Here is a 14009-nt window from a genome sequence, read left to right as displayed (position 1 = left end):
AGAGGGGCAACGATTTTCGAGTTCCCAAAAAAAGAAGATGTTCGGCAGAGTTGGGCAAAGGCTTGCAACTAGTTGTGTCGCCTTCCGATACCCTTTTTATTTGCCGAAATCATTTTGACTCGCAGTTTGTCACTAAATACAAACTTTTGCCTGGGGCTTTTCCATGTTTACGATTAGAGCCAGCACTAAGTCGTAGCTCATCTAGTGCTGACTCTAATTGGGTGTGCCCACCGTCACTGCGACTTATGAACGTCCTAAAGTAGAAGTAGGAGTAGAAGAGGACGACATAACATTGAAAGAGTTCGAACAATATTCCATATTAGAGGAAAGAAGATTAAGATTAGGACCCCAAAATAGCGACGTATGCTCTGCTTTAGACAGTCGCGAACGATTTGCTCGATCGGCACGGTATTATCAAAGTAATGCGCTTAGTTTAAATAAAAAGATCGAAGAGTTAGAGGGGGTGATTAAAGAATTAGAAAAAAAATATGAAGACCTAGGAAAACGTGCAATAGTTGCGAATGTAACTTCAAGCTCTGACGCTATAACATTCGCTAGGATGATCGTCACCAAGCGCAATGTTTTTACTGACAATGAAAAGACATTGGCGCAAACATTAATTATATGTCCACCAAATCATATAGTTTCATGCGTGACGATTTAGGTTTCGCTTTACCAAGCAAGAGTTCTCTTTTGCGTTGGCGCCCGATTAGGTATGTTGTCCCTGGTATCGATGCCAATGTCTTGGGAAATTTAGAAACAATTTTCAAAAAAATGTCCGCTTTAGAACGAAATTGCGTTTTGTTATTTGACGAAATATCAATAAAGTCCGACCTAACTTATAATAGAGTTAGGGATGTAATTGATGGGTTTGTGGATTATGGGGATGGCCAACGTGATATGATTATAGGTAGTCAGTGTTGTTTTTTTATGATAAAAGGGTTATGTTCCAATTGGAAATATGTGTTTTCATATTACATTTCCAAGATGGGACTTGCTCCGTCAGAATTGAAAGACATTTTGAGCAAAAACATCGACTAACATCGACTAAACATTACTAAAGTCAATAGATCTCAACGTAAAGGCTTTAGTCTGCGATCAATTGCCCTCAAATACTTCACTTTTCAATTTGTTAAAAATTACTGAAGAAAACCTCTTTTATATGCACGAATGTTTAAAAATATTTTGTTTATATGACTATTGCCACCTTTTTAAGTCCGTCCGTAATACATTTATGAAATATGATATTTCAACTCCAAATGGAATAGCCAGCTTCAAGGTTATAAAAAAACTTTACTCTATCGATCAGGGCAATATGCACTTTAAAATATGCCCAAAACTTACAGAGGCCCATGTTTATCCCAGCGTATTTGAAAAAATGTCCGTGAAATGTGCAACTCAAGTTCTGAGCAATTCGGTTGCTGCTGGCATTGAAATGGTATAGCCAAAGTCTATTCGGCTCCGACGAATATTTATTAAAATATGCACAGCCTACGCAGCTATTTATTAAAAAAAATGAATTATCTTTTCGATGATCTAGACTGTAAGAGGTTTGTTTCCAAAAATCCGCTGAAATATCCGTTATTGAAGAATGACTCCGGGAAGGTCCAACGCCTCTATGATTACATAAACTATTTTAAAACAATCGAGCTTCCAGCTTCTAGTCAGGTTAAATGTATTAGTGGGTTTTGTTCCACAATAAGTGGAATGATTCAGTTGAGCGAAGATCTATTTAGGGATCACGAGGAATTGAGGTTTATATTCCTTGGGAAAACTAATCAAGATCCGTTGGAGAATTTTTTTTATAGAGTCCGAGCTAGTCAGGGTATCAATACCCATCCCTCAGCCAATGAGATTCAATATATTGTAGGTAGATTAATTTCGATGAAAATTTTACGGCAAAATTTTCAAGATAAGGGGGCTAATTGTGAGGATGATGACGACAGAAATTTAGATTGGAACCTAGGTCCCGAAGATCGTCATCTAGATGTACAGAGAAACGAACAGGAATCTGAGCAACTCGACCTGGAATCTTTCACTATTCCAGACGAAAATTGTGTTGAAGAGGACGACAAAGCTGACGTTCAGATCAAGCGGTATTACACTGGCTATGGTATATACCGAAAAATTCTATGTAAAATCCATTGCGAAAAATGCACCAAAGCAATGACGAAGACACAAAGCGATTTAACGCTATATTCGAAGGCCTTAATCAGAGCTAAGAACTATAAGGATGACGGCGACTTAAGGCTAGTCAATCCTAGTGATAGGGTCTTCGAAGTGTGTCGACTGCAGATGATGTGGTACGTCAAGCTCTTTAACAAATATGCTCACTATTTAAATGTTCGTAGTCTGATGTTGTCCGCCATAAAACAAAAAACGGAAAATGTTTTTCCTCAATGGTTTGATACAACCAATGCATGTTTCGCCCATAAAATGAAACTATTAGAGTATTTAGTGGCTGTCAGGGAACGACATCGGAAGCGCGATGCTAAATTAAAGAAACTTAAGTAAGTTGCAAGCCAGAATGCTTTGAATAAGAACATCTTACTTTCGGGTTAGTAATAAATTATTGAAATAAATATTTACATTTTATAATGTTTTGCATTCTATCATTTCCAGGTTTTTCTACTTGCAGTTTTTTCTCTACTTTCAGCTTTCTTTTATTATTATATTTTCAGGATAATTTTTTTTTCTTTTTCAATAGCATGCCAACTGAGCCTAGCTTTTTTAAACACAAATATTGCACTTAATCTAGATGGATTAAATTGTGTTTAAATCAGTAGGTGAAATTAAATGACTAATTTTAACCAATAAGTCGTGAGAGAAATTTCCATTTTAATTGGACAATTTTGTAATTCGGCATTATTTAATTTTTGTAAACATATTATTTCATTTTATTAAAATTGTAAAATTGTTAAGTTTCCAATAAATAATAGAAAAAATCAATAAAATTAGCATATTTCATCTGAAAAGAATAAACTGGGCCCGAATCGCGGCAGTCGTGAGCGAGCAAGTAATCGTATCGAGTGAAATTTCGTAACGTGTCGAGTGTGCGGATCGTCGCACTCGACACGAAACGAATAGAAATTTTATGAAATAACTTCCCTGGTGTAGCTGTAAATGACATTTTCGAATACATTCAAATACGAAACAAAACAAGTATTTGAATTTGAATTCAATGCAAATCTTATATATAAAAATGAATCGCAAAATGTGTTGGTAAGCGCATAACTCAACAACGCTTAGAACAATTTTGCCAATTCTTTTTTTAAAATGTTCTTTGAGGTTCAAGGAAGGTTTTTACGGCAAGAAAAATTCGAATAATTGACGGAAAACCCTTAAAACCAGCCCTTTTCTTTTTCCCATACAAACGAGTGAATGTTTGTTTATTAGTAACGCTGAGAGAACGACTGAACCAATCTTGATGAAATTTTCAGAGAATGTTCTGGGAGGATCGGGGAAGGTATAGAAATAAAAAAACCTGTATGCTTTTCGTGAGAAAGAGTCGGAAAATTGGACAATTCCAAAAAGTTAATTTTTTCCATACAAATTTTTTAAATTTTTTTGTTTTGTTTTTCAATTATTTGAATCGTTCAAATTTGTCGTTTGCTTCAAAAATTTTTGAAAATTATTCAGTGAAATTGTTATGTGTGTTGCATACAAAGTGATCAATTACAGATTGAAATTTGCTACGATGTCACGAAGAGGTCCCGCTAATATCGGTCGGCGTTCGTTTTGGCATCAACATACATTAGTAGCCCAAGGCACATGACCGAGTATTCCCAGGATGCGATGACATACGTGCGGTGTTATGGATCGCGGTCAATTAGCAAGCGATCGTCACGATGTCACAGCAAGACTTTTAAAACAACAGCTTCGATGGACTTTATCTTGAAGCAACGTATATATGGTGCTGTTAGATGCTAGATGTACTCTTTTGAGTGGCAAAAGAGAGGTTTGCCGCACGCATACATTCTTCTTTGGATGGTGGATGGTGGTTACACCAGATCATATTGATGAAACCATTTCTGCGGAAATTCGTGATCCAGAGAAAGATCCAGTATTATACGAAGTGGTAGAAACCAATATGGTTCATGGACCTTGCATCCACTACAATCGCTTTTCGGTTTGTATATCTGATAATAAATGCACGAAACACTATCCAAGTGCTTTTCTCTCGGAAACACAAACTCATCGGGATCGTACACCAGATAACAATGCCAGAACATTCAGCATTCAATTTAAAAGAGTGTATATCGAAGCTGACAACACATGGATCGTACTATATTCCCATTGTTGTTTAATTCACATTCAAAACTCATATCAATGTTGAGTATTGCAGTTTGGTTAAATCTATATAATGCGTTTGTAAGTACGTCACCAATGGAAGCAATACGATACGGTCGATACGTGAACCGCAATAAAGCGCTTTGTAGAATATTTACTTTTGCAATTCATGAACGTTTTCCGACCGGCGAGAACATTGCCCTATTCGGAAATACCTTGATATTATTATCTGGAATGCATCGTCGAAGAAATAGTTGCGCAGAAAGCAAGGCCAACCAGTGGATGGGCATCCAGATGTGTTATCAACTAATGCATTAGGACGAATTTACACAATCTACCCGAAAAACGACGATTGTTTCTACCTTCGGTTGCTATCGATTAATGAACGCGGTTCAACTTCATTTGAGTCATTGCGTACTGTGAATGTTACGGTGTCTGTGAGTTTTGGAGAAGTATGCTAGGAATTAAAATTGCTGGTAAATGTCAATCACTGGAATGCACATGAAGTTCGCACACTTTTCGCGATAATCATTTCGACGTATCAGCCTTCAAATCCGAACCTATTATGGGATACGAACAAAAATAACATTGCCGAAGACATTTTACATCGTCTTCGCTAAAACTTGGAAATGGGTCAATTCCGGTTGATACTTCCAGTGGTTTGATATCAATTCCATTCGCCGCTTATCAATTCACGAAAGATGAACTCATCACGAATGTGTATCCGAATATTGGCCAAATTATCGTAACTACGATTCCTTAAGTGCACGCGCAATGTTAGCTGCCAAAAATACCGATGTTTTGACTTAAACTGGAAGATTCAAAGCCAAATTCCGGGAGACTTGCGCTCATACAAATCGATCGATCGTTTTGACAATGAAGGCGACGCCATGAATTATCCTTTGGAATTTCTAAATTTTTTGGAGGCTTGGTAGTTTGCCACCGCATCATTTGCGTCTCAAAGCTGGATCTGTCGTTATTATGTTCCGCAATCTGCGCTATCGAATACAAGGGGACAGAATGCTTGATTCTAATAATTCCTTTGAGTTCTAACGATTTGCCATTTCATTTCAAACGTATTCCGTTTCCAGTGAAAATCGGTCAGATATACGTTGCGTACTCACGAGTTGGAAAACCAAAATAAATAAATAAATTACATTGAAATAAAAAAAAAATGAAATGGTAAATTTAACTTTCTTTTCATTTCCAAATACATAATTTCAAGCAGGACAACGGCTGCGGGGTCAGCTAGTATTCAATATATGTTTATACAATATGTGTAATAAATTGTATATAAATTTACTAAATTTAGTTTTTGCATTCAATAAAATGAACCCTAACGTGTTTTTATACAAGTTCATCTGATTCAGATGAAAAATATCACGAAATGGCCATACGATTCAGGATTCGTGATAAAAGTAATTCCATGGATTTACCTGAAGCAGCGTAAGAAAATTATACCGTTTAACTTAGTATAGATCATATTATTTTAAATCATTTACAGATTCAGGAAGTGATTTAGACTGACCAAAGACGCATTTACTTTCATCATATCGGAAATAAAAATTAACGGACATTTATCAACCGCAGTACCATCAATCAGCCGGTGGGCCGGTGGAAAATTTTCACTAAAGATAACATAAGTCGGTATATTCCTGAAAAGGTGGCAAAGTTCGGCAATGTATGTGCAGTGTTGCATACAGTTAAAAAATTCAACATATTGAAAATATTTTGTAAATGAAAACAATAATATAGAAATAGATACGGGAAATGAGACTCAATTAACTAAATTGGTCATAAAATTAGAGATCATATTAGCCAGTATTTTATTATCTAAATGAATTAAACGTTCCAACAACATTTGAATTCATGTTTTGTTCTAATAAATATATTTTCAATAAAAACAGGAACTTGGAATTAACATATCGTATATATTGGTGTTTATTTCTTAATTTTTCTCTTTAAAATTTCAAGCTCATGAGTTTTAATCTGCAACTCTACAGCTTTTTTGCATATCTGCTTGATGTACATCTTCTTTTATTTGCAGCGATCTCTTCTTTTAAGCAATTAGTTTCTCAAGATTTTTACTTCTACTGCAACATCTATCCCCGTAGCATGGAGAGGAGTTGCTCTTCTGCTACAGTTAAAAGCTTTTCCTCGTACTGACCACCACCAGTCTTTTGTTTCGAGGCTTTTTTGAAAGAAATTTTCTTTTTTATATTGTGCTTTTGATCAGCAAATACCTATTTTTGTATTTTATTATTATCTTTATCATTCTATTCATCATTTCGTCAAAATTTAGCATCTTTCATCGGTGGCCCGGCAGCGTTAAGTTTTAGCGTCAATGTACCCCATAGCTTATTTAATGCAACTTTGCCTTGCCCACAATTAGGCAAAATATTATTTGCTAAATTCTGATGCTGTAGTATAAAATTACTCATCAAATTTTTTTGGTGCATATTCGTCCTTAAATCATTATTTATAATTATAATACATGTTAAATAAACTCAATAAAAGAAAAATAACTTATATTTCACTTCCGATTAATTTTAACTGTTATATTCAAACTTTTTTTTTTTAATTTGTACTATAACGGTTCTCAAATAGCTAACGAGTGAGATTTCGATTCTTTCGTACAAACGAGAACACGTTATCGAATGAGGAAATTTCAAATTTCGAAAGTGCGCATTCGATAGCGAGTACAACGATCCGAAAACAAAAAAATTTCATAAATTTCGTTCGTTAACATGTGCCTCGATTCGGGCCCAGATGTTTCCATTTACATTATTTTGTTCACCACACGTGTGAGGAAAAGCTTTGCGAACTGAAGCTTCTTATCTTTTTATCAAGATTGCTACAAAATACCACAATATTTCTTACGTGAAAAATATTTGAATTAATTTTCAATATTTTATTAATTTGTGATGTGCAAAGAATAGGGGTGTATATCTAAACAAACTATGAAATAGTAAAAAGTAAATACAAGTATACTTGTATGTTAGTTAGTATAAATAGAAATAAGAACCATGTGATAAGTCAGTCTAAAAATAATATTAATAAAGAACACGTACTTCGGTGTAACAAAATAAAAATATTTCTTTTTTACTTATATCGCGAAAACGATATTTAACTGGGTGCTCAACCGGGTTCGCAAAATAAATTGCTTTCCAACAGGCAGTGCGAACAAAATCCACGGTCTTGATGAAAATCACTGTAGTCTTCGACACAAAGTAAGCATACTTATATATCAAAAACTTCCGCAAAGTAAAAAGGATAGAAATACAAATTGAGTCTTCGCATGACACTAATCACCTCTTTGCAAACCCAATAGAGCAAACTCACTTTTACTTTTCAACCAATTATATGTGCGGCAGGTATAACTTCACCACCTCCATATTTGAATCCCCTACAAATTTTGAATCGCACGCTTATATCAATTCAGTAAGCAGTCGCTAGTCACTATTCGAGAAATTTTTAATCAAAGTCTAATTTTAAGTTATATTCACTATACAGTTTCTAGTCACAAAGTATTGCCTCAAATTTGTCACCTGATAGAAAGCAGGTCACAAAACTAATGAGAATAATTGTTTTCCATTTCGAATATACTGACACTTCGCTTGCTTCTTTTTCTTTTTTAATACCGTAGACATAGCTCACGCGGTTATGGCCGAGTTAACAACTGTGCCTCAGTCGTTTCTTCTTTTTGCAATTTGGCGCCAATTCGAGATACCAAGTGCAGTCAGATTCTTCTCCTCCTGATCTCTCCAACGGAACGGACGTTTTCCTTTTTCTCTAATTACTCCAGCGGGTACTGCATCGAATATTTTCAGAGCCCGAGTATTTTCATCCATACGGACATGACCAGCGTAGAGTTACTTATTTTGGAACCAATCGTCTTATCAACCTAGACAGAAAAAATGTCGACGAATGGGTTTTCGTGCAAAATTTAAATTAAAAAAGATCATCATAGATATTATTCGATTGTCGGACTTTATAATTTATAATTTGTAAGAGTTAACGAACAAAAAAGCAATAAAAAAAAACATTTTAAATAAATTTCGTAACTATTGTGATTCAAAGTCAACATTTTATTTTTATTCTTATTGGTCATTATGCATTTTGGCTGCGTTAAGGAAATTTTATATTTGTAATCGAAATGTAACAGCTGATTAGATACCTTCGTTTTCAATTGAAAGATTTTTGTAAGTGTCACATACTAAATTGCAAAATCACTTCAAGTAACAAAATTTCAGCCTTATCGTAATCTTCGCGTGAGCACCATTCACCACTGTAAAATTCACAAATTGGTGTTTTTCTTATCGTAAACTTCTAATGGAGAGTAGAGTCATTTGTAGAAGTTCACGCGAGTGAGGAAAGTTCTCTGAGCGCCATTCACTTGGGTGTGGCCAAGAACGAATCTTTTACATATGGCTCAAGTAGATCACGACTTCCGGTCTTTGACTAAGTATCCGCTGGGTAGCCAAAAAAACATCCGTATGAAGGCGAGCTAAAGTGCGAAGCGAAACATCCTCTTCACAAGGTTGTGTGCTAGGTTTGGGACCCGCCACGTAAAGAACACTACCACTGAAAAAGAAACAAACCCAGCTGGTTGATGTCCTAGTTAGAGTAAGGGCCGTCTAAGGAATGCGATGGACAAGGACTGAGGCGAGTAGGTCCTTGTGGTATTTACTAAAGTGACCACATAAAAGAGCGCAAATTGCGTGTGGGACTCGTGGTGGTGGAGACTCCGTCGCCGAGTACTGGCATTCACCTCGGTGGATGAACGTCTAATCACAATACGCAACAAGCGAAGTTTTCCACCATATGGCTGATTTGCGCTCACTCCCCAACGGAAGATAAGAACGATGTGACTTAAGATGACTTCTATGAGCGCTTGGAGCGCTCGCAGGAGAATTCCTCTTGCCACGATCGTGATTGGCGACATTATCGCTAAGGTGGGCAAAGAAGGTATCTTTGGTTTGGTTGGCAATAGTTCAATCGAAATACTTGACAGATTGAGGTTATATCGATAATACCGAATTTCAAAACTTTAATCAAAGTGCAGTTGAGTTGGAAAACATAATAGCAAAAATGTCACTAATCTACGTACACTACCACAATTGTTTAGCAGATTTCCTTGAGTTTCGTAGATACATATTAAATAAATGAAAGACAGATAAAACATGTTTTAAAATTATAATAGATTTATAAATGTAATAGCATATTACACAGAGGTTATTATTTAATTAAACTTATGTATTAGTTGACTTATCCTATACCTTTGATATAAATTGAGAATAAAACGAAATGGTAAGTCCATATGTTAGTTAAAAATATTTAATTAATATATATATATTTAAAATTAATATCAAATTATGGAACATATATTTTCTTATTTTTCCTTTTATAAATGTAGATATAGTTTGTACAAATGAGCATCCTCCCCCGACCTCAACACACACACAGCATTGCAACACCACATCGATTCAAACATACATCACTAACACGCAACTTTCACCACAGTACGCTTACAACCCACATTCTACACTACTCGTGAGAGCGCTACACACCGACATCTACACGCATCAGCGCACATCTACACCAACACCATCCGATTCAGCACCAACGGGAACCAGGAAGGACCGATAAACAGATCGACTCTTTCAGTTCGTTTGCGACCTCATCAGCGATCGGTTCGACATAAATAAAAATAAAAACACAAAACCCAATCAAGAATAATTTACATATAGTATGTACAATGTACATTGTACATATAAACCGTGAGAAACTGCTGTGAAAAGAACATACATATATAAATGTGAATATCTATTTAATTTTAAAAAAGTGCAGTAAAATAGTGCGGTAAACAAAACAAAGCAAATGCTCAGTAAAACAATAAATTCACATAAAACAAAAGAAAAAAATTCCCGCAACAAAAACAAAGGTGCAGTGAACTGCCGAAATATATAAACAGTGGTGGTCTTATAAATAGAAACGATTGTGCTGCATAAAGTTTTCTTAATTTATTTTAAAAATTACATTGCCACATTAAAACTATAAATTGGAACCAATAAAATAACGCGATTATTTGAGTTTTACAAAAAAGAACACCAACAACATTCACTTCCGAGTGAATATCAAGCAAATTCACTTCCAATCTAACATTTGGTGTTCTATGTTCCACTTCATTTACACATTTTTTTCAAAAATAAATTTCGAGTGAATATGCGTGTTCTGGAAAACGAATTCACAAGAAATTTGTCGGTTTGCATTCACTTCAATTCAAACTTGGGAATTTGTTGCGCGAATATGTAAGTGTAATTAAATGTTTAAATTTTGCACAAAAAAGGATTAAAAATAGTTAATTTTGATTATAAAAAAATTGTTAATTGAAATGTGTTATTTTTAAAGGGGAAAACATAAGAATGCAGAGCAGGATGCAATAATTATCCAATTCATGGAAGCCCATAAAGACATCGCCCGTGGCTTTGTAAAAGGCTATAAAATCAAAAGCGATGCGCTTTGGAAGCAGTTTGCAGCGGAGCTTAACAAACATGGCCCACCAGAAAAAGATATTTCTGGCTGGAAAAAGGTGACACAATACATTTTCTAATTCTTAAGAACTTTTCTAAATCTAATATTTCATTAGGTTTGGATGGATTGGAAGTCCTTTATCAGGAAAAAAGTTGCCCACAATAATTCCGAAGCTAGAGCAACTGGGGGAGGGCCGTTTAACAAGCATACGTTAACAGCAACAGAAGATAAAATTGCCCAGTTGTGTGGCATATATACCGTTGTGGGCGGCATCGAAAAAACGGCTGACTTTGGTGCTCCTCAAAATTCTGAGGAGATGACAGGCAATTCAAGCGAGGATGAAGACGCAGAATTGCCATGCACAAGCAGTGCCGCCCTCTCAACGCCATCTCGCAGACGCCAGCTTGGGGGGTCTGACTGCCTTAGGGAAAATGTTAATGAGCAGACTGTGGCCATGAAAACCCTTGTGCATGGGCTAGAGGAAAATGTTGACGCCACTAGGGAAATTAGTGCGGGCCTTAAAAGCGTGTGTGTTGACGTGAAAGAATTGACCATCGCCGTTAAAGAAAGTACGGCCGAGAACATGCGTCACCACCTACAACTGGAAAAGCTTAGACAAGAGGAGAATGAGATAAAAATGAAGGAGTTTGAGCTGCAAGAGCTCAAAATGTGCGCAAAGTACAATCGCGGCAAGAACAATTAAATTTTTTTAAAAGAATTTATGCGATTTTTATTTTGTTTAGTGAACTAAATTCACTTTTTTTATTCAAACTGAACTACACTTAATGTGATATTTATAATTTTAAATAAATGAAATATATTTACATATGAACTTGAAATCCATTACTTTATATCTATTTGCATTATTTCAACGCGCACTTTATTTTCAAGAATTCGTATGAAGTAGGTTGGCTATAGTATCTCGCATTATTGCAGCCTCTCCATCAAGCGTTGTTTCGTTTGTTATTTCTACATTAATACTGTGTTCGTTTTCATCATCTCCTGAGGCAAACTCTACCAATTCTTGCACTTTATAGTATTTGCAAATATTATGCAAAGCGCAGCAAACATTTGTCATCTGCACTACTTTATGAGGTTGGTACTGTAGGAGACGAGAAAGACATCTAAATCGGCTTTTTAAAACACCTATAGTTCTTTCTATAATATTCCTTGCCGAAGAGTGTCTTTGATTGAAAGTATGTTGTGGTGTTGCAACACTTGGATCCCTAAACGGAGTTAGCAAATATGGTTGCAACGCGTAGCCAGCATCACCCAAAAGCCAACAGCCACGTTCACCGCCTTCATAGTTGCGTTGGAAATACTCTTGAGCTCTGCTCACACTCCATATTAAAGCGTCATGGCTTGAACCAGGGCGACGGGCATCTATTGCTCTTATTGTCATATTGTAGTCACAAATCTAAAAGAAAATTTGAAAAAAATTGGTTACCAACAATAAAGTTACAAGTATGTAGTTATATTTGGTACTTACAATCATTGCGTTGATGCTGAAATATCCTTTTCGGTTGTAGAAAAGGCTTGGATCTTTATGTGGCTTTGTTATCCGAATATGTGTTCCGTCTACACATCCAACCACGCCAGGTATGCCGAAGTTTTGTAAAAAATGTTGTTTTGATGCAGCTATTTCGGCCTCCGTCATGTTAAGTTTAATCCATTGTGGACAAATGTATTTTTCTAAAACATTAAGCAGCCGCTTAAGAACCTTCGAAATTGTACTGCGACCCATTGCAACAACAACATCCTTCCCAACTGATTTTTGAAAGCCACCTTCGGCTAAAAATCTTAGTGTGGCCGCCAACTGCAGTCGTGCCGGGATGCTACTTTCCTTGACATGCAGAGCTACGACGCTAACCAGCATTTCAAAAGCTCTTTTGTTTACCCGGTAGCTTGCCACAAACCTTCAAAAGAGATTTTTTGCATGCGCTCTTTAATAATTTTTAAATGTTACATTCTTACTTGAAATCCGGCACATCTAATGGATTTGAATGGTCACGTAAAATCCTCCTGCTAACAGCTTCCTCTGCATGTAATTCTCTTTCTAAAATAATTGAGGATAATATAACCAAAGCACTCATTTTTATTTCGCCCCGTTTTAATTTTTCTTGTTGACAAATAATTTAACAGCTATCAAGTTCATTTTTACATTTGACAGATGTAAAGTTCATTTATAGGGTGAATACAAAACGAGTTATAAAATGAAAAAAAATTCGGATTTCAGAACACCAAAAGCAAATTCACTCGTTTTTGCATTCATTTTGATTTCCACTTCCACTCGGATTCCAGAACCAGCCTGATTAATTCTATTTTTAGGAAAATGAGATAAATACAAAACTAAGTGCGTGTATGTAAAAAGCAATAAACAAAAACCACATCGAGTTTAACTAATCAATAATTACAAACCGGGCGTGAAACCTAAAAGTAAAATATAAATAAAAAGTAATAAACAATAACCGGGCGCGGATAAAAATATTTAAATGCAACAACACGCACAAGGAGCCCAGCAGCAAGCGGATGGATGCATAAGCAAAGGAATTTGAACAAAACGAACAGGCATACTATAAATAACATTTTGCCCTACAAAACTAGTTAAAGTGAGCGTATTTAGTTCATGTACTCTAACTTTATTATGCACATATGTATGTATGTAAAATTTGGTGGTTTGTATACGCAATTAACGATGAAATAACGATTCCGTTGATTAGTTAATAAAATTAACAAACATTTCGGGTTTAATTTTCGCAAAAACTCGGAAACAGTCTGGCATTTTATATGTTGACGCACATATACATTAGGGTGTCCGTTATTTACCAAATTGATTATATTTGACGAGACGCCCGCTAAACTTTTAGTTTTCCATCTAAAAAAAAATATCAGACCATAAAAAGCCCTTAATTTTCATAATAAACCTTGCCCCAAACACGATACATTTCCCATTGAAATTACATGGGATTTTACCACTTTTTACAAATATTTTTTTTGTCTGGAACTTTCTCGTTTGTAGGAATAAAAAAGTCATATTCTTATACCGAATTGAATGCTCTACAAAAAACGTCCGGACAATTTTTTGATATATTCACCCCTTTAAAAGTTATTCAAGATTAAACTTCTGGGTAATTTCTGGAATTTCTGGAATTTTCGAACTTTTACGGCAAATTGAATTTTTTTTT

General features: G+C 35.5%; 2 protein-coding genes and 1 long non-coding RNA gene across 3 annotated transcripts; 2 read left to right on the top strand and 1 right to left on the bottom strand.

The window, feature by feature from the left end:
* Positions 1-2978: 2978 nt before the first annotated feature.
* LOC125777231 (uncharacterized) lies at positions 2979-6220 on the top strand. Its single transcript, XR_007422191.1, has 2 exons — positions 2979-5736; positions 5795-6220. It is a non-coding gene; the product is annotated as an uncharacterized LOC125777231 (long non-coding RNA).
* A 3293-nt stretch (positions 6221-9513) lies between these two features.
* Positions 9514-11527, top strand: LOC125777155 (uncharacterized). The gene is made up of 3 exons (XM_049451410.1): positions 9514-10601; positions 10702-10882; positions 10940-11527. The coding sequence occupies exons 1-3, from the start codon at positions 10516-10518 to the stop codon at positions 11525-11527; spliced, it is 855 nt and encodes a 284-aa protein (XP_049307367.1). The 5' UTR covers positions 9514-10515.
* Positions 11528-11710: 183 nt separating this feature from the next.
* On the bottom strand, positions 11711-12929 carry LOC125777142 (putative nuclease HARBI1). Its single transcript, XM_049451388.1, has 3 exons — positions 12799-12929; positions 12314-12740; positions 11711-12241 (listed from the first exon to the last, which is right to left on the bottom strand). Exons 1-3 carry the CDS (start codon positions 12915-12917, stop codon positions 11711-11713), a joined length of 1077 nt encoding a protein of 358 aa, XP_049307345.1. The 5' UTR covers positions 12918-12929.
* Positions 12930-14009: the final 1080 nt, after the last annotated feature.

This window comes from Bactrocera dorsalis, chromosome 3 (genome assembly GCF_023373825.1).
Source record: "Bactrocera dorsalis isolate Fly_Bdor chromosome 3, ASM2337382v1, whole genome shotgun sequence".
Classification (NCBI taxonomy): domain Eukaryota; kingdom Metazoa; phylum Arthropoda; class Insecta; order Diptera; family Tephritidae; genus Bactrocera; species Bactrocera dorsalis.
Note: the sequence above shows the minus strand (reverse complement) of the source record. Positions and strands in the feature narration are given on the sequence as shown.